At 41.1% G+C, this 25,849-nt stretch overlaps 1 protein-coding gene across 1 annotated transcript; it reads right to left on the bottom strand.

Annotated features, from left to right (window-relative positions):
- On the bottom strand, positions 1-25,849 carry MEP1A (meprin A subunit alpha). The gene is given in 14 exon segments (XM_068994151.1): positions 1-157; positions 1,499-1,796; positions 2,919-3,092; positions 4,546-5,019; positions 6,809-7,024; positions 10,656-10,805; positions 11,288-11,509; positions 17,037-17,212; positions 20,067-20,184; positions 23,067-23,142; positions 24,472-24,512; positions 25,532-25,582; positions 25,671-25,758; positions 25,760-25,849. Coding segments are annotated over 14 exon segments (2,331 nt in total).

Below are 25,849 nucleotides of genomic sequence, written 5' to 3'. Positions count from 1 at the left end.
TCATTGCCTTGACCTTTGGTAAAGGATGGAGATGATGGTGAAGGTCAAGAAGATCACGCTGGCCACGCCTCCGATCAGCAGGCCCAGGACGCTGCTGTGCACGTGTATGGCCTGACATCGCTCCCCTGTGTAGAAGAAGGCGTGACCTGAGACGCACCTGGGGAGACAGGACAGAGGGGAGGGTGGGAACCACATAAGCCCCCAGGGCTTCCTGACCAAGAGACCGACTCAGCAACAATAGCTTTGTTAAGAGCATTGGCATTCGTTAACCCCCATTTCTTGGCTTTGCTAATTGGAATTTGGTTACCGAAGATGTTGACTCTAAGTACCGGGAATTCTGTAGTATTGTATCAATGTATCTGCACATTTGGAATTATCTCAAAATAAAAGTTTAACAAAGAAAAAATAAAAGTTTAACAAAGAAGAAACAAAGCGGAGATCAAAAAATGCTGAGAAGGGAACTTCCTGGTAATCCAGTGGTTAGGATTCTGCACTTTCACTGCAGAACAGGTTCTGCATTGGGTTGGATCCCTGGTCAGAGAACTAAGATCCCACATGTCACAGAGTGTGGCCAAGAAAAAAATTTAGTAATTAAAGAAAATTTCCTTTACTATTAAAAAAAAAGGAAAAAATAATACAAAAATCCATGATGAATAAAAAAAAAGTCAAAGTTTAAAGAAAAAAAAGAGGTGAGAAGAAATGTTAATATTTTGAACGTATCAGACCAGCTCCCACATCTGCTACTATTGTGTCAAATGAAAGTGATGCTTCTGTCATCCCATACATCCTTTTATGAAATATTTTATACAAGTAACAAGCATTATCAAAAGAACTGTTAAATGTAACTAAGTACAGACAGTCAGACCTGGATGCAGGTCCCAGCTCCAACATTTACAGACAAATTACTTATGTCTCTAAGTTTCAAATTTCTTATGCCATAAAGGAAGGGACTTTATGTCACAGGGTGGCTGTGAGGAATAATTCAGATCATGAATACATACTGCTTGGGGAAGCACACGACATACAGTAAGCAGCCCCTAAATATCAGATATTTTTATTACTATCATTGAAAACATAACTATGATTATGGGACGAACTAGTGGACAGTAGAAATAATCATAATTAATAACTCATAATAATATCTGTAGTCAGGGAAGATTTAAGCTTGGTCCTGAGTCTCACCGTGATGGAGCATGGAAGCTAAAAGCTCTGGGTCACTTTCAGGACCAAGGAGGAGAGTTCAAAATTCCAACAACATTCAAGCTGTTGTTGACGATGCCCCAGAGGAGATTCAGGACTCTTCTGCTCTGGCAGGACCCTTGCTCTGCCCGTCAATTCAGGGCACAGCCTCGAAGTCAAGAGCAGCCACAGTTGACCATCTGATGCTACGGACGCCTGACCTGAGACTGTGCCTTCTAGCAGGGTAAGAAGACATGGGGCTCCTCTCTGCCACCCCTCACCTGTGCCCCCCCCCCATCACCCCAACCACAGAGCCTACCTGCAGCTCACCATGCCCTTCACGTTCACGCAGATACCCTCGTTTTGACAAGGGTTCGGGTCACACGGGTCTCTGAAGTACTGTGGCCAGTTGTGGTCCTCCAAGGGGCCCGTGTTGTCCACTGACCGCTTCTGTCGGCTGCTCTGCCCCTGGTCCAGGCTGCTCGGGAGGGCTGTCTCTAAGGGGGCCTTTCTCGAATCTTCTGAGGTCTGCTGCTCCTGGCCATGGAGAACAAGGCCTTGGGGGCTCAGCCTGCTGTTTTGAACTTGAACTTCAGTCTGGTTAAGATGGGTGATATCTTGAGGAAATAGACAAAGAGACATGAGGGCAACAATGCCCTTCCGCTCCCAGAGAAAGTCCCTGGGCCACGTCCACCTCTCTTGGACCTCACCTTTAGTGACACAGGAAAGTTGCTTTGAATCCAGTAGATTTTTTTCATGTCAGCTATTTATTTTTTATTGATGTATATAGCTGACAGATATTATATTAGTTTTAAGGTGTTCAGCATAGTAATTTGACATTTTTATAGATTACACTCCCCATAGGTAAAGGTGAAGTTGCTCAGTCGTGTCTGACTCTTTGCGACCCTGTGGACTGTAACCTACTAGGCTTCTCCATCCATGGGACTCTCCAGGCAAGAATACTGGAGTGGACTGCCATTTCCTTCTCCAGGGGATCTTCCCAACCAAGGGATCGAGCCCGGGTCTCCCGTATTGGAGGCAGACGCTTTAACCTCTGAGCCACCAGGGAAGCCCTAAGGTTATTATAAATATTGACTATATTCCCTATGTTGTACATTATGCGCTTGTAATTTATTTCATACATAGTAGTTTGTCCCTCTTAATCCCCTCCCCCTAATTTGTCCCTTCCTCTACTACTCTGGTTCTCTATATCTGTGAGTTTGTTTTATTATATTTGTTCATTTCTTTTGTTTTTCAGATTTCACATATAAGTGAAAACATAGAATATTTGGCTTTCTCTGACTGATTTCATTAAGCATAATACTCTCCAAGTCCATCCATGTTGTCACACATGGCAAGACTTCGTTCTTTTTATGCTGTTTATTTTTTAAAGTAGTCCAATCATGGTTTTATTTATTCTGACTTAAAAAAAGAAGCATAACATGAGCATGGATAGACTGATTGAGACTACACTGAAGTCAGTCTGAAAACTGTCACATTTGATTAATTATGCAAAAAGATGGCACTAAAATTGTAGTTTCTTCCAAGGACACTTAAAATCAAGATAGAAATCTTTGGGAAAAAATGAGTAAAACGTTGTTCCCTTAGAGCACATCTATTTTTTAACCTAATTGCCCCCCAGAATATCCCCACCTTTCATGAGCTGCTTAAAAATCCATGTAGAATCAGTAGAACACCCAGAACATAGGATTACATATTCAGGAAAGCCAGCAAAATACCTTCAAAGTCCACAAAAATTATCAGGTCATCATTTTTAAGGAAGCTTCTCCTTTTCAGCATTTGGTGGGAGATGACAGCACTCCAACCCCAGTCAATGCTTCTGAAACAGTGACAGCTGTTGTCATAGGACCCCACGACCGAGGGCCTGTCCCAGATGACGGAGCCATTTATAGCTGCACAGTTACAGATAATAGAAAGTCACATCATCGCTTAAGCTTTCACTTTCCATTTGTCTTTGATGAGTATAGAGAGTTTTGCGGGATTTTTTTAAATTAAAATATAATTGACTTACAATGGTGTGTTAATTTCTACTGTACAGCAAAGTGAGTCAGTTATACATGTATGTATATAAACATCTTTTAAACATTCTTTTCTATTATGGTTTATCATAGGATACTGAATATAGTTCTCTGTACTATACAGTAGAACCTTGTTTATCCATAAGGGCTTTGTTAATCAGAAAAAAATGTGTTGGAAAAAAATCAGGTTATTTACTTTTTCCAGGAGAATTAAAACTGAGAATTGGGAGAGGGAGGAGCAGAGAACCACTGCTCTGAAGGGTCATGGCCCACTCCTGAGTGACTTCCTCAACGAAGGGGAAGAGACAGCTATATCATCTTCCTTTCAAGGCTTACATCTCTTCTTTTGAAAAAAGCAATAATAATAACTTGCCCGTTCCTTTGTTATGCAAATTTGCTTCCTAGACATACTGGCAGTCAGTAATATTTTAGGAGTCAGTGCCTCAGTTCAGCACAAAGCCTCACAAATTCTGAGGATTTAATAGATGACTAGCAGGATCTGTCTTCTCCGACTGAGCTCAGTGAAGCAGAATCTGCCTGATTTGCTTGTATTCTAAGGAATTGGCACAGAATTTGGCACATTGCAAATCCTGACTAGATGCGCGATGGATGAATTTATGAACACGAGAGAAAATGACATCGAAAATTTTAATTGACCTAGAAAAACGAAGTTGTTACTAAAGGGGAAAAGGAGTACGGGGGATAAATAGGGAGTTTGGGATCTGCAGCTACAAACTACTGTATATAAAATAGATAAACAGCAAAGTCCTACCGGATGACACATGGAACTAAATTCAACAGCCTGTAATAAACCACCAGAGAAAAGAATATGAGAAAGAATATATATGTATGAGTGAATCACTCTGCTGTACACCAGAAACTAACACAACATTATAAATAAACTGTGCATCAATTAAAGAAAAAAGAAAAATTTAACTTAATGCTCCAACATGATGATATTTTTAAAATTTATTTTAAATTGGAGGATAATTGCTTTATAATGTAAACTGCTTTACAATGTCGTGTTGGTTTCCGCTGTACGACGTGAATCAGCCATAAGTATACGTATATCCCCTCTCTCCCAATCCCCAAACCCAGCCCTGCAGGCCATCACAGAGCTCCTGGCTGAGCTCCCCGTGCTATACAGCAGCTTCCCACTAGCTGTCTGTTTCAGGCATGGTAGTCTTAGCAGCAGCAGCAGCAGCAGTGGATATACCAATATGTGCCCAAGGAGGAAGTGTGAGAAGAAAGTTAATTTCTCCTACACAGACGGGAACCGGATCGGTTGGCCTTTCCAGGTGGAGGAGCAGTTCTTCCAACCACCTACCTGTAGACGTCTGGGTCTTGGAGGTAGTAAACACCATGCTGGAGGACATTCTCTTCCTGACATCAGCTTCTTGGTCGAGTATTGTCATGATCACCTGTCTGTTCTCCACTGGCCACTCGAGGACAGCATCGTTCTCTCCACTGCACAGGTGAAAGGCGAGTCCCAAGTACCCAGAGCTCCCAGAGCTCGTTCTGCCCTGAGGGTACAAGGTCAACCCCAGACCGTAGCCCTCTGAATTATAGAATCGAGGGCTCTGGAGTTTGTCCCCTTTCACCGTGTTCTGCAGGACCTGGGAGAAATTCCGGACTGTCCAAACCCCCGTGGGGCATGGGGTTTCCGTCAGAGTGATGTCATCCAAGTAAATTCCCCCACTCGAGTTCTGGGGGTCACCTTTTGTGCCCTGGAAAAGGTAGCGAAACTTCTTTTCCTCTCTGAATGTCACATGGGCAATTTTCCAATTGTGGTCAAAATCTCCTGAGGATAGAGAATAAAGTTGGTGACAACTGTGGCCAACATTTTTGGAGCAGTCTTTTGAGCCTGGTACTATAGCAAGCACTTTACATGAATGATCTCATGTAATCTTCACAAATGAACACAGGAGAGATCTGCTATAAACTTGTTAAGGAATGTTTCCAAAGTCACATATCTGATATGGGAAAACAGCTAAACAAGAAAGAAAGCAAAAAACGACCCACTCTGATTTATCATGAAAATCTTAATCATGAATTTGTTTTCTATTATTCATTCTGCAGGTTCTTTCCCCTGGTACAAATGCACCATATCCCTCGATATTAGCACTGCATGCTCCAAACAGACATTTGATAAGACAAAAGTCAAAAGATGGCAATTTCACATGTCCGTATTTACAATCCTTATAACACAGCAAATTCTTGCCTCTTTAAGGGCACCTACCTGTCATCCCTCCATTTAATAAAGATGCTCTGTAAATTTCAGCCAGAAAAGTGAACTCCTCAAAACCATTATTTGTAGCATTTTCTACTCACAGAGTGGCCTGAGTAGAGACAATCTGGGCCCCTGTTCTTCTGAGTAGTCTTTTACAAAGGAAGCCTCCTCCCTTCAAGAGCAGCGGCTTATGGGGACTTTTCTGATGGTACAGTGGTTAAAACTCCATGCTTCCACTACAGAAAGCATGGGTTCAATCCCTGGTCGGGGAACTAAGATCCCTCATACTCGGAGGCATGGCCAAAATATTAAAAAATATATAAATAAAACCAACATTGACTGGCTTTTGGGACTTCCCTGGCAGTCCAACAGTTAAGAATCCACTCTTCTAATAAAGGAGGCATGAGTTTGATCTCTTGTCAGAGAAATAAGATCCCACAAGTCCCATGGCACAGCCAAAAAAAATGTTTTTTTACGAAAGAGCAGCCACTTCTTCTGGAAGTACAGAGAATGCTTCCTTTACCTGGACTCCTCATTTAAATTGAGAAATTCTTTGCTGAATGAAAAAAATAGAAAAACACATTTTTCCCTCTCTGTTTATGAATGAACCACCACCACAATAAAAGGAATGTAAGTACTTAGCTTTTATAATCCTGGATCCTGATTTTCAGTCAGATTGCTCTCACATCCCCCTAACTACCTTGGCATTTTATTAATATGATTTTCGTGATCTTTTCATAGAAATACACAAAATATCACTTAGGAATATATAAATGATTTTTAATGACGTTAATGTATATGAATGGCTTACTTTCCACCGAATTCATGAGTAGGTTTCGAGGTACTTCAGTGTATTAAATAATGGTATTAAATAATGGTATCCTTCACTTTGCTGAAACAGATGCAGAAACAGCTGTGGTCCACTATCGAGCCACGTTCTTTCCCTCAGCATCAGTTCCTGCTTGCTTTAACCTTCCAGTCTCCACCCTTGAATCACCAGTTTTCTCTGTCCTGGCTTTCTCCAAAGTTCCAGAGAAAACTGGATTTTTACATTCCAACTATTTCCTTTCTTCTTTCCCTGATTGGCCTCTTACAATAGTATAGTTCAGCCTCACCTGAAACCGCAGCTTTTGAATGGTTAAAGCATCCATTGAATGGTTAAAGCATGCCAGGCATTATGCATTTGGGAGACAAGAAGGGAGGCCAAGGAAAAGGAGGAGACAGAGGAGAGGAAGATTGGGAGGATGTGGAGGAATGGAGACGGGCAGGAGGGTGGAAAGGGCGGGGGAGGGGAAGGAGGGCAAAGAGCACAGTCCTGGGTGTGAAGCCCAATCAGTCCCCGCAGGACGCCTCCAGGTACCTTGAAAGGTCTTCACCTTGACCAGCTTGCGCACGTTGCCAGTACTGTCATCCCTCCTGATCCAGACGACCAGTCTGTCTGAAGGGCTGCCTGACATTTTATAGAAAAACTGCAGGCATTGCTGCTTCCTCTTTGGGTAAAGAATCCGAGACTCCAACATGGCCGCCTCCTCCGCTGCCCCGAAGCTGGTGTTCAAGTACATGAAGTAGCCGGCGCCTATGGACAGAGGACCCCAAAGTCCCATCTCTGCCCATCCACACCCCCGGCTTCCCTCAGCCCAGGTAAGGGGACAACAGTGAGCCCCGGCCCTTATCCAGGCAACAAAGGCCAGAACTCTTTGGGGAAAATTGAAAGATTGTTTGTCAATAAATACTCTGTCTCCATAGACAGAACTGCTGGTCAAATCCGTAGCACTCCACTGTCTCTTTTTGATCACCTTTGTTCCCAAAGTTGGGGAATGTACACCTTTGACTTCAGGAAATACAGTGTTTAAGCAAAGTTTGATGGAATTTAGTGTCTATGAGATGAATTCCATCTTCTTCATTAAGTTTGTTGTTAAAGAGTCATCCCAAGGAAAAGAGCTGGCCTCCTAGTTATGTCGAAAACTGTGGGATTCAAAGTTTTAAGGGTTGGATTTTACATATTCACAATGATAAGGATTCAGTTTCAACCTTTTCTAGCCTAATAACTGGGTGTAGATCAGTAGTAAAGAATCACCTTTCCTATGTTGAAAGAAGAGGCATTCAAGGCATGTTAGGGACCAATTGAAGGTTTCCCCTGAATGGAAAGAAAGCCTTGGAAGGACACTTAAAATAGGAGGTAAAGGGTCTATATTTGTGCCAGAGGTTGGGTTCACCCAACTCAGGTATCTCAAAATTCTCTCCCTTCAAACAGGCAAGTGGCTAAATACATACATCACTTGGAAAACAGCTCACTTCTTCAAAGTCAAGGGCAATGAACAATTCTCACATATAAAGAAGTCATTTAAACTTACTCCAGTAGTCATGTATGGATGTGAGAGTTGGACTATAAAGAAAGCTGAGTGCCAAAGAATTGATGCTTTTGAACTGTGGCCTTGGAAAAGACTCTTGAGAGTCCTTGGACTGCAAGGAGATCCAACCAGTCCATCCTAAAGGAAATCAGTCCTGAATATTCATTGGAAGGACTGATGCTGAAGCTGAAACTCCAATACTTTGGCCACCTGATGCGAAGAACTGACTCAATGGAAAAGGCCCTGATGCTGGGAAAGATTGAAGGCAGGAGAAGGGAACAAGAGAGGATGAGATGATTGGATGGCCTCAGCGACTCAATGGACATGAGTTTGAGTAAGCTCCAAGAATTGGTGATGGACAGGGAAGCCTGGTGTGCTGCAGTCCATGGGGTCACAAAGAGTCGGACATGACTGAGCGACTGAACTGAACTGAACTGAACTGAATACTCAACCTCTTACCAAATGCTCCACTCAAAACATTTCACCAAGTAAAAAGGAAGTGAACATCTGGTACAGTTCTGCATTCTGTGACACTATAAATCCCTGCTTCATCCTGCCTCATACATGGGGCACATGCCTTCCTCATTGACTGAAAGCAATGATGTTTAAATAAGCTTTCCACAAAGCTGAAAAATACAGTAATGGCTTTACTATTTCATCAGGGAAAATTATATTTTCCTGTATGTTCTTCTCAATACTTGATCTTACAAGCCTGAGACTTACGTGTTGTGAATTGCCGAGGGCTTGGGTTAAGATAAACAAGAGCTCACAGGTCTAAGAAGGTGTCTAGGTGGTCCTTGATCAGGAATTCCACCAGACAAAGTCAGAAGTGTGAAGTGCAAATTCAATAACTCAGATCGGGGAGTTAGGAGACCTGAATTCTTGCCCTGATGCTGCCACTGACTGGGTGTGCACTCATCTCTCTGGGAATTGGGAAGTGGGAAGTGGCTTCTATCCTTCAAGCTCTTTGGGTCTATGCATCTACCCAAATAATGCAGTGCTCTCTAGCAGAGGAAACCTGGTCCCATTAAGTGCCTCCTGTGGAAGAAGCATAGTGGCTGATCAAGTTAACCTGATAGTTTTTCAAGATCATTCTTCTGGGTCGTGGTCCATTCCTTTCCTACTAAAGTGCTAGAATAGTCAGTCAGCAGATTCTTCTCACAGAGATCACGTTTCCGTTTAGCTGGAACTTGCACGTTAACCTAGTAGCAAGCCTACAGGAGAGATTAGATTAGAGGCTACAATGGGGATTGAGAGAGAACTTCAGGTAAAAACCACCCTTTGGACACTGGAGATTATACATTTAATAATCTGATATGTGACAGAGACTTTCACCCTCTATCAAGGTGGGAGGAAGAGGGGCCATGGTTTACAACCTCTGACAGTCCCCCTGGTGGCCTGGTATCCTGGTGATAAGCTGGGTTCCTTCTGTGAAGGAACTCTAACCAACAGTCACACAGGTATGGACTAAGGGACTTGATAACAGCCCAGTCTTTAAAGGGCAATTATAATCTGTTACCCCACCTGCTTGCAAATAGGGTTGCCATGATTTCAATACCAAGCACATAATAAAAGGGTCTTAAGATAGAAATTTAAAGATAAATAGAACCTCCAGAGAAAAGGGAAAGATGGGAGGAAAAAGTAATAGGGAGTGAAGCGGCTGGTCTGCCCTTTAAGGCTCTGTATGCTTTATCTCCTTCCATGCTCACAATGAAGTATCAATAGCTTGATGGCTTGTTATTGTTATTTAGTCGCTCAGTTTCGTCCAACTCTTTGTGACCCCATGGACCCCAGGCTCCTCTGTCCATGGGATTCTCCAGGCAAGAATACTGGAGTGGGTTGCCACTTCCTTCTCCAAGCTTGATGGCTTACAAAAGCCAAAAGACTTAACGGCAGCAACAAAAACAACTTCTTGTGGTCACAATTAGCCAGATGGAGCCAGATTTTAAACCCAGGTCTCCCCTAATTTTATGGCTTTTTTTTTCACTGCACAAATCATGTGTAGGAACTATCTGAAGTTATGCTATTCATTATGGTGGCTACCAAACATACATGCTGATCAATCATTTGAACTGTGGTCAGTCCAAAGTGAAATGTGCTTTAAGGAAAAAACACCACCAGAATTTCAAATACTCACTATAAAAAAGGGTGCAGTACCTCATTAATAGCTTTTATATTGATTACACATTGAAATGCTGATTTTGGATATATTGGATTAAATAAAATATATTATTGAAGAGACTCTTTTGTTTCTTTTTTTATTTGACTGTTAGAAAATTTTACATTACATATGTGGTTCGCATTGTAGTTCTATTGGAGGGCACTGCTCTAGAGACATTACCCTAATTTACAAACTTTCATCTTTTTTGTTTAATTAAAATTTTTTTATTGAAGTATAGTTGATTTACAGTGTCATAATAGTTTTAAGTATGCAGCACAATGATTCAGTTATATATATATAAACTGAATTTAGTGATTCAGTTTTATGTATATATATATGTATATTATATATATGTATATACTATAACTCTCCCTTATACGTTATTACAAAATAGTGAGTATAGTACCCTGCAGTACACACTATTGCATATAAAATAGACAATCTCTAAGTACAAAGTTGTATCTTATCAACCATCTGTCTGTATCAGTTTTGTTATTGCTTATCTTTCTTTTGCATGTCCAGAACCTGGATGCTTTCCATTGAGTTAATAATAAAGATATGAGAAATGTTTTTTGTCCTCATTTAGAGTGTCAGGTTTGATAACAAACATTCCTACTGAAGCAAAACCTGCGGCTGCCGTTTCCCCTTGAATCTGGTGGGCCACCTCAGCGTAGCTCCTCGCTGCCTTTACTGACCTGTGCATTGTCCCGCCAAGGTGTGATCCGCTTGTCCAGGCTGAGTACTGTCCTCATGGACCCAGTCAGTGTCATCTCTGGTACCCTGAATCATCCCACAGATGTTTGCCTTCTCAAAATCACAATGGTCCAAAAAGGTATGAGTTGTGGCTGCAAATGATATTTTTGTCACCTGGTTAAACACTTGAGGCATACAAAAAGAATGTGTCTCAGAAGACTAGTGAAGCCACTTTAGACAACGACTCCTCTCTGAGGATTAGATGACTCTAGGAGCCACTAAGCCCGACAAAGAATTCTGCAAGATGCAAAATACTTTCAAGCCTGTAACTATCTTGAGCTTTACGTGATGATGCATCCTTCAGAAGGAAGCCAAAGAAGAAGGACAATTCCAGCTCCTTTCATTGGTCCAATACTCTCATTTCATAAAACGCAACTACGTAACTGATTTTCGTAACCATTCTGTCAGGTAGGTGTTGTATTTTTTTCTAAGGAGAGAGAAACTTAGTTTATGTAGTCTGTGCATTTCCCTTAATGAAATGGACAGGAAATCACAAAATTAACACAAAGGAAAATGTACAGAAAACCTATAAGGTCAATGGGGGTACCCAGTCTTCAGACTCAGAGGTACTCACTGCAGTTGTACATTCGGTTCAGCCTCTCCAAATCAATGGCACTGAAATCCATACGCTGCCCAATGATGGAGTTAAACTCAGGGATCTTGGCCGTGATGGTAGGGACACTATCATTCTTGTTAAACGAGAGAGGCCGGTAGTGCATCAGAGACTCGTAATCATAGGGTGTGTTGAGGTCTGTGATGAAGTTGTCATCATAGGTATTAAAGTTGTGCTGGTAACCTGTCAGGAAGGGAGTCCATAGGTCCTGAGTAGTCATGCCATTTCTCTATCCTACCCTTTGACTAGATACTCAAGCAGAGACCAAAAAGGGGAGGGGGCAGAATAAAATTTCTTTGAGTACATATACACATTTAACATATTTTATAATTATATAATATATACGGAGAAGGCAATGGCTCCCCACTCCAGTACTCTTGCCTGGAAAATCCCATGGGCAGAGGAGCCTGGTAGGCTGCAGTCCATGGGGAGCCTGGTGGGCTGCCGTCTATGGGGTCGCACAGAGTCAGACACGACTGAAGTGACTTAGCAGCAGCAGCAGCATAATATATGTAATTATTATGTATTTATTAATATTTACTAATAATATTGCAATGTACTGTTGTTATTTAGCCGCTAAGTCACGTCTGACTCTTTGCAACTCATGGACTATAGCCCACCAGGCTCCTCTGTCCATGGGATTTCCAGGCAAGACTACTGAGGTGGGTAGCTATTTCCTTCTCCAGGGAATATTCCCAACACAGGGATCAAACCCACATCTCCTACACTGGCAGATGGATTCTTTACCAGTGAACCACCAGGGAAGCCCTATTATAATGTATTAGAATGCTATATAATAGTATATAAAATTATTATAATGAATATTAAAGTACATGTTATATTAGTAACAAATATACACATAGAATTGGTGCTTTTAAACTGTGGTGTTGGAGAAGATTCCTGAGAGTCCCTTGGACTGAAAGGAGAGCCAACCAGTCCATCCTAAAGGAGATAAGTCCTGAGTGTTCATTGGAAGGACTGATGTTGAAGCTGAAGCTGCAATACTTTGGCCACCTGATACAAAGAACTGACTCATTTGAAAAGACCCTGATGCTGGGAAAGATTGAAGGCAGGAGGAGAAGGGGAAGACAGAGGATGAGATGGTTGGATGGCATCACCGATTCAAAGGACATGAATTTGAGTAAACTTCAGGAGCTGGTGATGGACAGGGAGGCCTGGTGTGCTGCGGTCCATGGGGTTGAAAAGACTTGGACACGACTAAGTGACTGAAATGACTGATACACATATATAATAGTATATAATATAAAATGCATGTTGTTAAATGTATATTTAAATCAAAGTTTCATTTTTATACATACAAATGTGTGTGTATGCATAAGACTTTAAGAAAGAGAAGATGAGCTATCAAAGTGGAGGCAGATATTCCTTATGGCAGAAAAAAGGAATTTTTGAATTCAGAAAAATATTCAGGATTGATTCATCTCACTAACAGCCTAGTACCTCATCCACCAAGAGTTATACCTGGACAACTCTCCAACAGGTTAGGAAAAAGAAACCTGAGGGGCAAAGGGAAAGGTTAGCAGCTAACAAGAACATCGCATCCGATAAATCAAGGCTCACATTCTCCTTTTCCATAAAATTCCCCATGATGAAAAAAATAAAATAGGAAGAAAACAGACTTTCCTTTCAAAATAGAAAAGGAAAATATTTTTGATGAGATGAGGCCAAGGAAGAGAATACGCACTGTAAAGTGAAACGTCAAAATGAGACACCACTGAGATGTCCTTTTAATCCAGCAGCCACTAGTAACTTCCTGTTGTGGCTGTAGGAGTGGGAAGTTTACAGAGTTTTCATTTTCTCCTTAGGGAGTGACAGGAAAACTGAATGAGAATGCTTAACTCTCCCAATCATGACTTTCCACTTTCATCTCCCTCTCCCTTTTCAGCTTCCCATCCAACTGTATTTAATAATTAGAAGGAAATGTGATCACCTTTCAAAGAAATCAATGCAGGTACACTCAAGACTGGAGCACTCTGGCAGGTGGTCTCCAGATACTTTCGGAAAAGTCCGTGAACCCCTCTGATCAAAAACTTGTTTAACTATAAAACGAGAATGCTGATGTTTCATCCTTCCAATTCACAAGGGTTTTGTGGGGACTTAACCCAAGAGGGATCAAAGGTAGGACTGACTGCAAGAAATAAATGACCCAGATAGGGAAGGAAGAAAGTCATTTCTTCTAGAGCACGTGGTCCTTCGATGGCACTTAAGAGGGTAACATGATAAAAAGCATCAGAGTGGTATGAGGACTGAGGACTAAGTTCTGGGATCTCCTGGTGACTCTCAGCAGCATCTTAGGCAAGGCATTTTCAATTCACCAGCTGCTTTCCTTAACTTTCAATATAATCATTGGATTAGAAAAGATGACTTTATTCTTTATTATTCAAGGAGACTTATCAGAATGCTTTACCCAATAAATGTTTTAATACTTTTTAAAAGTTAATTCAACACAGTTTTGTCATGCCTACTATTTACTGGGAGCTGTGCTAGCTGTGGTGGCCCCTGGAAGTGACTAGGACAGGCATGGTCCTGCCTTCAAGGAATTCGTAACCGAGGGCTTGAAGAGGAAGTGACCTTGTAAAGCAGAGATCATAGGCAAGCCTTTTATGTAAAAGGTCAGGTAGAAAATACTTTTGGCTTTGCAAGCTGTATGGTGTCTGTCACAACTACTAAACGCTACTGATACAGCTGAAAACCAACCATAGGTAATACATAAACAAGTGGGAGTGGCTGTGTTTCCATAAAGCTTTATTTACAAAAGCAGATATGACCCACAGGCTGTAGTTTTGTAATTTGCAGATCCCTGCTAAACCTCGGAAGTGTTCTCCTTAATGGAAAAAAACAGATTCAGGAACCACAATTCTGACTTCAGAAACAGAGATGGATTTGGAGAGAGAATTGTGTTGCCAATAGAGTCTCTAAGGTAAAGTAAGGTAAGGTGAAGTCGCTAAGTCGTGTCCGACTCTTCGCGACCCCACGGACTGTAGCTTACCGGGCTCCTCTGTCCATAGGATTCTCCAGGCAAGAGTACTGGAGTGGGTTGCCATTTCCTTCTCCAGAGGATCTTCCTGACCCAGGGATCGAACCCAGGTCTCCTACATTGTAGGCAGACGCTTTACCCTCTGAGCCACCAGGGAAGTCTCTTGTTAGGTTAAATAATGAGACTGCCATCAGCTGGAGACAAGATGCAGCAAAAGTCATGAATTACCCTGAGTAATAATACTGCCATTGCTTATGATCTTAACTGGACTGAATGTCTCGCTTGAGAACATTTCTCCAGTGATGGTAGGCAGTTTAGGTATAAGGAGTTACACCTGATGAAAACATAGACCAGAGATGAGCAAACATGGTGAGTCATCCACGCTCAACCCAGAGCTAAGCACATCTGCAAATTCTCCTGGCAAATGTGCAGAATCCCTCAAGAAAAGGGATTTCCTATAGCCTTTGTTGTTGTTGTTTACTCGCCAAGTCATGTCTGACCTTTACGACCCCATGGACTGTAGCCCATCCGGTGCTTCTATCCATTGGATTTTCTAGGCAAGAATACTGGAGTGGGTTGCCATTTCCTACTCTAGGGGATCTTCCCAACCCAGGGATGAAACCAGTGTCTCCCGCATTGCAGGCAGTTTCTTTATATAAAGGAAGATCCTTTATATAGCCTGCATGCACGCTAAATCACTTCAGCTGTGTCTGACTCTTTGCAACCCTGTGGACTATAGCCCACCAGGCTCCTCTGTCCACGGGATTCTCCAGGCAAGAATACTGGGGTGGGTTGCCATGCCCTCCTCCCAGGGATCTTCCCATCCAGGGATCAAATCCACGACTCCTGCATTGCAGGTGGATTCTTTACCACTGAGCCACCAGGGAAGCCCTCATTTAGCCTAAAACCATCTTAAAAGCTCTGAGCATCATGTTCTTCAAGACCTGAAAAGGCGCATATTTTCTGCTTCCTCATGTCCTTTTCAGCAGAGTTAAGTGTACAGAGGAGACAGTGAGAAATTCAGGCCTCTAGCAAACACAGACAAAGTCTAAAACCCCCCTGAGCCTCATATTCTGAGATTTGCTTCTTTGACTTTTGACCTGCCCTCTTCTATCCCCTCTACTCCTTTGACTTTTGACCTGGCCTCTTCTGTCCCCTCTACTCTGGGTCTGGGTTCAGACTCAGATATTAAGCAATTAGACCTGGAGACAAGCATATGTTTTTGATCTATTATTTCATACCTGGTAATGGATTAGGGTTTTTGGTTAAGTTTTTATTGACACTGTTATAATATTGCTTCTTTTTTATGCTTCAGTTTTTTGGCCACAGGTGTGTGGGATCTCAGCTCCCTAACCAGGGGTCAGACCCGCACTCCCTGTATTAGAAGGTGAAGTTTCAACCCCTGGACCACCAGGGAAGTCCTTGGATTAGGATTTTACAAACCACATGCTTTCTCCTCCTCCCACCAGCACTCCACATTCATAAAATATCAGAATAGGAGGTGTCGAGAGGGACACGTACTGTAAACCCCATAGGTGCTTTTGATAGAATTAGCCATCTGTACGCCCTCCTCCTGTGAGAACCAGTGATGCGGCCTCCTCCCAAGGAGCTACTTCTGGCAGAAGTCTTTTGGGGATTCACATTTTATTTTAAAGTATGGCCAGTTCTTCCAAGTTCATAAAACTATTAGAGATGCACTACCATCCATGAAGTCATACGTGAAACTGAGATCTAAATGAAACAGATAATTACAAGGCCATGATTTGCTTCATGAAAACCATGAGTGGTCATTGCTAAGGCATTTCCAATCCATTAAGGTTTCATTAAGCTATCACTGCCAAAAATAATGCTTTTCCACCTCCTGGACTAATTCCTATTTAAAAACTAGGTGTTTTCAGAAACATGGCATGGAATTTTCCCCCACCCATTGGGCAACTCTTTGATAATAATATTTTCATGTACTCAAAAGCATTCAGCTTAGTTGTCTCAAACAAAGAAGGTAGGTAGGGCATTTTGTTGAAGGGCATTCAACAAAACTAAAAAACATCAGAAAATAGAAATATGTGAAATAATACTGTGTTATCCTTTACAAAGTATGGGCTGGGGGCAAAAAAAAAGTCACTTAGGAAGGAGAAAGAAAAGATTTATACGTTTTGGTTAATCAAAACTCCAAACTATTAGCTACAGTCAACAAAATTGGAAGTATAATTTCAACTAAAAGAGCTTTTTTTTTTTTCTAATGTAGTTGTTGTTCTGTTTTTAAACATCTATCGTTGATTTGGTAGAGCACAAAAATCCTCAAGTGTCTCAACGTTATTATACAGTTTCTACTTTCCTAAAGTTACGTGAGATTTCACATCCAGAAAAAAAGGACCCTCACATCCTCAAAGATCTAGTTCATTTTACACACTAAGACAGGAAGTAGAATTTTAGATAGTTTCAACAATAACACTGAAGCAAAACAAAAGCATCTGATTAACTTTTCAACCCCATATTGAGATGAACAACATTCCTCATTTCCTGAGACCCTTATCTGGGATCAATTATGATCAGATCAACTCAGCCCAGAGGAGAGGTCATAGTCTGAGTTCCTCCTGGAGAAACTGAAGCTCCTGTTCACACATAGGTTTGGCCTGGTCATCCCAGGGTTGATCCCAGCAAGTGATAAACATAATAGCAAATCCCACCCAACCACCTTGGGTTCATACACACCTGGAAGTATTTCATCCCACCAGATATTCACATAATCATCTCTGTCCGTCCTTGACTGCTCATGGTAAAACCCCAGAGCGTGCAAAATCTCATGTTCAACGATGGCCTTATAGTCACATCCCTGACCAATGGAGAGGTTCTGTCCTACATGTCGGTCGCCAACCTCAGACCAGCACCTTTAGAAAGGAGAGAAATTTTCTTTTAGAAAATTTTCAAGTGGCTGTAATTCCTCAGTTTCCAGAATACAAATCTGAAGGTTCGGTTTGATTTTAAGAAGAAGTTATTATTAGCCTTTTCATAAGCTAATGGTTCAACCTGCGTGACTGGTTAAAAAAGCAACATTTCCTGGAGGGATTATTATGTAGGCTTTACAAGTGACAGACCGTTATAAAAGTGGTATCTACTTAGAAGCAAATCAAACCTAATAATGCATCAGGTAAAAAGAAGGAAAAAATGGCTATTTTCTTCACCTTCACAAACCCATGGGGCATTCCAAAAAATAACACTATTGCTTTTATACCACAAAGGTGTCTCTGAGTGGTGGCTGTGGTTGATTTATACTTTCTCCTTTACATTTTAATGACTTTTCAAATTTCCTGTAATGAGAAGGTATATGTTTTATGATTATGAAAAAGACCCTTATTAAAAATGCAAGTTCATCAAGTTCATATCTTGGGATTTTTCCCAATCTGCAGCATTATGACAGCACACAGCAGGTTGCCTAGCTTATGTCTAAAAGGCTCTAGGCAAGAAGGACCCATAAATTCCCTCAGAACATAGTGGACTCAGGAACTGCTGTCAGATACTCTAAATTCCTCATATGCAGGCTCTTTCCCTCTTTTTCCCAATTATTTTTGTTTTTGCTCAGAAACCTGATTTTCCATCTCTATTAGCAAACCAGGAGCTGTACACAAATTGTCTCCTCGCCCCCTTTAAGTTGAGGAACAAGGCTCTATACACTGACCAGTGCTCAACAGAATGAGAGATTTACCAATTATTTTAAATGCTACCAGTGAAGGGTGAGTTCCTTGGTGACAATCACATTAAATTACCTGCTATTGCTTTCCCCAAATTGCTAACATCATTTATGTTCAAATGCTAATAGACTTGAATTCTACTCAAAAACGAATCTTAGTTATTTTCTAACAACTTTATTAAGGTGTAATTTACATACCATAAAATCCACCAATTTTAAGGGTACAGTTTAACGATCTTTAGTAAATGTATTGAGCTATCCAAATATCACCATGTTCGCCTTGCCTCTCAGATAGTTTGCATTTCCTTACCAAGCCAATTCTTGCAAGATAGTTTGCAATTCTTACCAAGTCAGAATTTACTCTGCAAAACATCCACAATCCAGAGGAAGCATATATTATTTCTCATTTTTAGCATCCCTCCCTCAAAGAAAAGTGTAAGTCGTAAAATACCATAGCATTACCATTCTGAAATTTTGACCTTATCTTTCTGGAAGAGCCCCGTTAACCTCCAGCTTCAGAGCATCAGTATCTCCAAGAGTTTGGGGTGCTTTGGGCCAGTCATTCTTTGGAACGTCTTCCTCCCTTTTCCTCTCCCTCTAACTTAAATGTAAGAGACATCCCAATCACAGGCAATAAGAGTCCCTAGATTGATGTTTTGTTTTGTTTTTTTCTACTAAAGAATTTTATTTTCAAAAAACTTTATAATTTACTATCTATCTTTTATTGAAGTATAATGTCTTTATAATGTTAGTTTCTGCTGCACAACACCACGAATCAGCTATATGTATATATATCCCCTCCCCCTTGGACCTCCCTCTCACCCTTCCCCCATTCCACCCATCTCAGCACGGAGCTGAGCTTCCTGTGTTATGCAGGATTTCCCCTCTCTTCCCGCTCTCCGTTTGTTCTGCCTTCTTCTCTGCCTCTCCAGTCTTCCTCCGGCATCTCTGACGCTCAGCGCTGCTTCCCCTGACCCTTCGATTCCGGCTGTGTTAGAGACCCTGCGTCTGCACTCACCCTAGCATATTAGAGCTTTTCACTTGTTATTACCCCCACGGCCCCTCCTGCCAAGTGCGTACCTTGTGAGGTCTAAGACCCTTTTCTTTAGAAGCTAAAACTAACGCTAACTTCCTTCTTTACCTTTGTTAGTCATCCATGGAGATAAACAAAATCCCCACCTTCACAACTAGACAACCAAATCCAGGCAACACCTAGAGGCTGTGATGGGAACTGCAATATGAAGAGAAACCTCCAGGTAGGTCTTTTTGTTTTTAGTTTGTACTGGACTATAGCTGCTTTACAATGTTCTGTTAGTTTCTGCTGAACAGCAAAGTGAATCGGCTATATGTATACATATATCCCCTCTTTTTTTTTGGATTTCCTTCCCATTTAGGTCACCGCAGAGCACTGAGTAGAGTTTCCTGTGCTCACAGTAGGTTCTCATTAGTTACATGTTTTATACATAGTATCAATAGTGTGTATATGCCAATCCCAGTCTTCCCACTCATCCCATCCCCTTTTCCCCTCCTTGGTATCCCATGTTTGTTCTCTAAGCCTGAGGTACATATATATAATGAAATATTACTCCACCATTAAAAAGAATGAATTGTACCATTTGCAGTGGTGTAGATGGACCTAGAGACTTTCATACATAGTGAAGTAAATCAGAAAGAGAAAAGCAAATATATAGTATCACTTACATTGATAGAACTTTTCAGAAAAGTCTAGCCAACGGAATACTAATAATCGAAAACAGTACCATCAAGAGAATGCAGCTTTAATAAACTTGATTTTTTTAAAAGGCTGTAACTTAAAACATGACCTCAACCCAGAAAAGAACTGAGATGAGTCTCCCTGGTTCCTAGAGGTATCCAAACAATGCATTCTTTATAGAGCACAATAAAAATGTGATGCCGCTTTAAAAAATTCACAGTGAAATATTTGATGTTGCTTTTAGTTTCTTTCCAATTTCTTTGTTTAGTCTTTGAAAGGGATGTGTCGCTTTTTATAAATCAGAGGACGGATTTCACACTCTGTAACATTTCATACTCACCCACTAAACTCCTGAAAGATGATGTATGAGCTCTCGCCTTCATAGGGCTTGAAATCCACGCAGGACTTGAGGCGGAACATTTCAAAGGCATAGAGAATGGCTCCTTTGGCATTCAGTGCTGTAGAAATCAATAAAACTATCAGTGAGCCTTAGCTAGATCTTGGATAATATATATAACCTAGAAACATAGAAACTCATGCTGCTGTATCAAATCCACTGAAGTCCATGATAAATTTTTTGATAGTAAATGTAGCTCTTGGAAACTAAAACTGACAAACCATTTGTGTATATAAACACACTAAATGTTAAATACATAATGTGTGTGTATATATATATATATATCTACAAAATAACAATACACTTATGGTATGTGTGGCTGAACAAAATCATAAAATAATTTCCCCACTTTCTCCCTTTCGTTTTCCCTCATTTAAGCAAAAATTCTGAGTGCATTGCCTCAAGAGACCAATATGGCCGAGCAGAAGACAGAATTGACGTCACTTCTGTCTTCTGGAAAAACAGATAAATTACCTTGAAGAGAAGCAGTGAGAGTGGGGTCCCTTCCCCCAATCTAAAGAGACTCTCCCTCTTGCTGAAGAAAGACAGCTGAGAGAGGTTTGAGGGTTCTGAAATCATAAGAAGTTAAGTGTAATATTTATGCAGCTTCCCTATAGGATCCCCATGAGATGACAAGGCTAGACAGGGAGTTCTGCAGACAGCCTTAGAAAAGATTTCTGTAACCCAAGTTTGGAACCAAAGCAGCAAAAACCTATGTACCTGAGTCAGCAAGAACAGTAGATGCCTGTTAGTAACCTTTGTGGATTGATGATCAAAGATCAAATGTCACTCCTCTTGCTTAACCTGCACGTGTGCCTACCTTGGTATTGCGTAAGACAAGGACGAGGTGGAGGAGAAAGATACACCAGAGGAAAGGAGACCGTTTCTTGCTTTGTGTGTGTGTGGATTTTAACCCCATCAACTCGTTGGTTGTAGGTCTCTAAGTTAAAAATTAAGCTAAGTTCTATAAAATTAAATTGCATTCTTGCATACTTGATTTTTGGGGATTCTCCCAAAGAGTTTATCATTTTTCGCACTTTACCATGTACTTATCTCACATTTTTCTGGTCTTTATTTAAGGAACTCCTGAGTTGGAAACTCTACACTCAGATGTCATAAAATCATATTAAGGTCATTAAAGGAAGTCATTGGAATAATTAGTAAATAAATTATAGAAACATCACACACAACAACAGCAAGAGCATGCATTAAACCTGTTCGAAGGTTTTCATGAACTTTTATGTATTCTCATGGAGTAACATCTTTAAATTGAAGATATGTACCCCAGACAGCTTGGTTGCCACAAAATATAAGAAAAAAGTTTGATTATAATTAAAGTCATGCTGTCTATAAGACTGTGTTGCTTTTGTTATCTTCAACCCAAATGGTGGAAACACTGAGAGTGGTGGATTTAAAAATCCCATCTCATCTGTTTGCAGGGTAGGAATACAGATGCAGACGTAGAGAGTGGCCATGTGGCCTCAGTGAGGGGGGGGAAGGGTTGCACAGATTGGGAGATTAGGACTGACATACACACACTACCATGTGTAAAACAGATAGCTAGTGAGGGCCAACGGTGTAGCACAGGGAACTCAGCTAGGTGCTCTGTGATGACCTGGAAGGGTGGGATTGGGAGGGGAGGAGGAAGGGAAGTTCAAGAGGGAGGAGATATATGTATTCACACAGCAGATTCACTTTGCTGTACGGCAGAAATTCACACAACATTGTAAAGCAATTATACTCCAATGGAGAACATAACTGAGAACAATAGCATTTATTTCTATGTAACTCCTCTCCAGAAAAGGCGCTGGAAGCAACACTGACAAAAGTGATGGAAAATCTTGAAACACAATCTACGTCTCCTGAGAGCCGGAGCAGCCCAGCAGCTCATCAAGACTGAGCAACGCTGTCCTAGCTTCCCCTCTGCTCTGGAGTCTTCCCTTCCACAGAGGATGGGCCTCCAAGGCAGGCAGCGCGTCATCGTGGCTGTTGAGCCGTCAGTCAGCTGCTTGAGGTCAGCCAGTGTCCACACATGGCTTCTAATATTTATTTTATTTCCACCAACTATTATTTCCAACAATGAGCAAAATCTAACTTATTTTTCTTGAGATAGAGAAGAATAGAAAATTTTAATACCAAGGAACGAGAATGATGAACCTATGAAATAAAGCCCTTTCTATTTCTCAAAAGTGTGACATGCTTGTTTTGCAACAGAAAGGGAAGAAATCAATATGCTGAAACTGGTATCCTGGTACCATATTTAGAGTTACTTAAACAGGTGTTGGAGAAGACTCTTGAGAGTCCCTTGGACTGCAAGGAGATCCAACCAGTCCATTCTGAGGGAGATCAGCCCTGGGATTTCCTTGGAAGGAATGATGCTAAAGCTGAAACTCCAGTACTTTGGCCACCTCATGCAAAGAGTTGACTCATTGGAAAAGACTCTGATGCTGGGAGGGATTGGGGGTAGGAGGAGAAGGGGATGACAGAGGATGAGATGGCTGGATAGCATCACTGACTCGATGGACATGAGTCTGAGTGAACTCCGGGAGTTGGTGATGGACAGGGAGGCCTGGCGTGCTGCGATTCATGGGGTCGCGAGGAATCGGACACGACTGAGCGACTGAACTGAACTGAAACAAACTGTTATCTCAGGTGCACATTTTTCATTGCTATGATGTCAAATCGTATTTCATTTCTGTTCTTTGTGTTGCTCTCTTGGTCTAATTAACATGTTAGTGTGTTCTGCATTTTAAAAAGCACTATTTGATATTCTGTATCTTAGACTGGTTAAGCAGCATGGGTTTCCATAAGATAAAGAATCCTCAGAGCTTAGAGACTCCCTTAGATGCTGGCAGTTACTCAACTTTGAAGCTGATGACCAGGAAGAGAGGGGAGAGAGAAGAGTTCAACTCGAGGCTTCTAATGAAGAACAAATAATGTTACCGAGATTGTCAGCCAGGATGTAAGGAATGGGGAACTTCCACCTGGTGCTTGGATCTCTCAGGCCATTTCTGGAATTCTGCAGAAACAAAAGGCAAAGCTGACTGGACAGCTGGTCTCCTTGGCTTCCTTTCCCCTTCTGTAAACTCCCACATCACATACAATCTGTCACACTATTCAAATAGTCAAGTTGTCTTCAAATTATAAAAACAATAAATGTTCATTATAGACAATATAGAAATTTCCAGATAAATTTTTAAGACCAAATTAAGGATGCTTGCTCCTTGAAAGAAAAGCTATGACTAACCTACACAGCATATTAAAAAGCAGAGATATTACTTTGCTGATAAAGATCCATATAGTCAAAGTTATGTTTTTTCCAGTAGTCATGTATGGATGTGACAGTTGGACCATAAAAAGACTGGGCACCAAAGAACTGATTCTTCCTAACCGTGGTGGTTGGAGAAGGCAATGGCAACCGACTCCAGTACTCTTGCCTGGAAAATCCCATGGACTGAGGAGCCTGGAAGGCAGTGGTCCTTGGGGTCGCTGAGGGTCGGACACGACTGAGCGACTTCACTTTCACTTCTCACTTTCATGCGTTGGAGAAGGAAATGGCAACCCACTCCAGTGTTCTTGCCTGGAGAATCCCAGGGACGGCGCAGCCTGGTGGGCTGCCGTCTATGGGGTCGCACAAGAGTTGGACACGACTGAAGCGACTTAGCAGCAGCAGTAACCGTGGTGGTGAGGATTCTTGAGAGTCCCTTGGACTGCAAGTGGGTCAAACCAGTCAATCCTAAAGAAAACCAACCCTGAATGGTCATTGGAAGGACTGATGCTGAAGCTGAAGCGCCAATACTTTGGTCACCTGAAGAAGAGCCTACTCATTGGAAAAGACCCTGATACAGGGAAAGATTGAAGGCAAGAGGAGAAGGGGACGACAGAGGATGAGATGGTTGGATGGCATCACCAACTCAATGGACATGAGTTTGAGCACACTGTGGGAGCTGGTGACGAACAGGGAAGATTGGGGTGCTGCAGTCCAGGGGGCTGCAAAGAGTCGGATGTGATTCAGCGATTGAACAACAACAAAAGAGACCTACATTTCCTCAAAACTGAAATAGTCACTTTCAGTATGGTGGTGGATTTCCTTCTCTCTCATTCTTCACTTCTTAGGAAAATTGGGTGGACAAGGAATTTAATAATTATAGACTCTTTTTTCTGGTCGCTAATGATTTCGTCTTTTTTTAACCAGCAACCAAAGTGGAAGTCTTTGTCCATACAAATTATGGCTGAGATTCTTTCATCTTCATAATGGTCATCTCAGGGCTGGACACAGAGCAGAGGCTCACTGTCCTGTCACAGCCAGTCCTGTGGGAATGTTCTGGTGTCCCTAGAAGGTACTCACCTGCAGGAGGATGTCCCCTTGAAAGAGGTCCAATCCTGCAGCTAGATGTGGATTTAAAAAGAGAAAGATTTGAACAAGAATTGCTAAAGTGCATCTCTTATAAAATGAGTCTTTTCCATTGTTGTCTTTAGTTGTTGATCTTTATGTGGTTAAACTTTTTAAAACAATACAAAAATCCATTTTAATTGAACAAATGTAAATAGCTAATAAATATCATATATCGTCACATCCACTGTTGTCATTTTTTGGAATAAGAAAACTTAGAGGGTATTCTGCTTAGTAAAGTAAGTCGGACAGAGAAAGACAAGTATTCAATGTTATCACTTACATGTGAAATCTAGAAAATAAAACAAACTAGTGAATAATAAAACACAAACATAGAGACACAGAGAACAAACTGTTTACCAGTGAAGATTGAAAAGGAGGTTAGGAAGGGCAAGAGAAAGGTAGGGGATAAAGAAGTACAAACTACTGTTTATAAAATAAATGTCACAAAGATACAATGTACAGCACAGGAAATGTATCCAATATCTTATAGTAACTATGAATGGAGTATTATCTATAAAAATATTTGATCACTATGTTGTACATCTGAAAGGAATGTAATAGTGTAAATCAACTGTACTTCAATGAAAAAAAAGAAACCTTGTCCAAGAATCTTAAAAAGTGAGAGGTGAATTAGAAGGAAACTTTTTGGTCATCGGTATCAAAACTCTTGCACTCGAGGGATCGAAATGGGACTTCTGAGATAGGAAGTGAGGTACTAGGTGATCATTTCAAAATGAAGACTGGAAAAATGAATTTTTTATAAACAAAAATTTTGTTATATATTTCTAGAGCCACTGAATAGTCACTAGTTCTAGAAAGTTCAGTCTAACCATTATTCTCTTTTCATGTTTCCATTTTTCAGAAATGCTGAAAATTCTAATGAAGCACCAATGAATAGTTCTCTCCTAAAGTTACTCAATATCATATTCTGAAAGTTAAGAGATTTTCAGCAATTCTATCACGGGGTTTTAAATTATTTAAAGATATTAATAATGGCAGAAATTACACCCACCTAAGTTGATTTCTGAAATATCCTTCTGTTCGTCAAATTCTCCATCATATACTGTTAAAAGTGGGGAGAAAATTGTTATCAGTCTTGCTGAGCAAAGAAAAGTTCAGAAAACTCTCTATGTATTTCAATTAGTTCTTACCACTTCCTTTAGAAAGATGGTTAATCTGAAAGAAATAAATATACAGAAAAAGGATAACATATACTAGAATTAATATTTCTAAATACCCTGAAGAGCAGAACTCTACTTACCGATACAGCTGCTATGCGGGCAAAAAACAAGATGAAAGAAAGAATGCAAGCCAATCTCGTCCAAATCAT

The sequence above is a fragment of the Capricornis sumatraensis genome, chromosome 22 (genome assembly GCF_032405125.1).
Source record: "Capricornis sumatraensis isolate serow.1 chromosome 22, serow.2, whole genome shotgun sequence".
In the NCBI taxonomy this organism is placed as follows: domain Eukaryota; kingdom Metazoa; phylum Chordata; class Mammalia; order Artiodactyla; family Bovidae; genus Capricornis; species Capricornis sumatraensis.
This window is presented reverse-complemented; position numbering and strand designations above follow the sequence as displayed.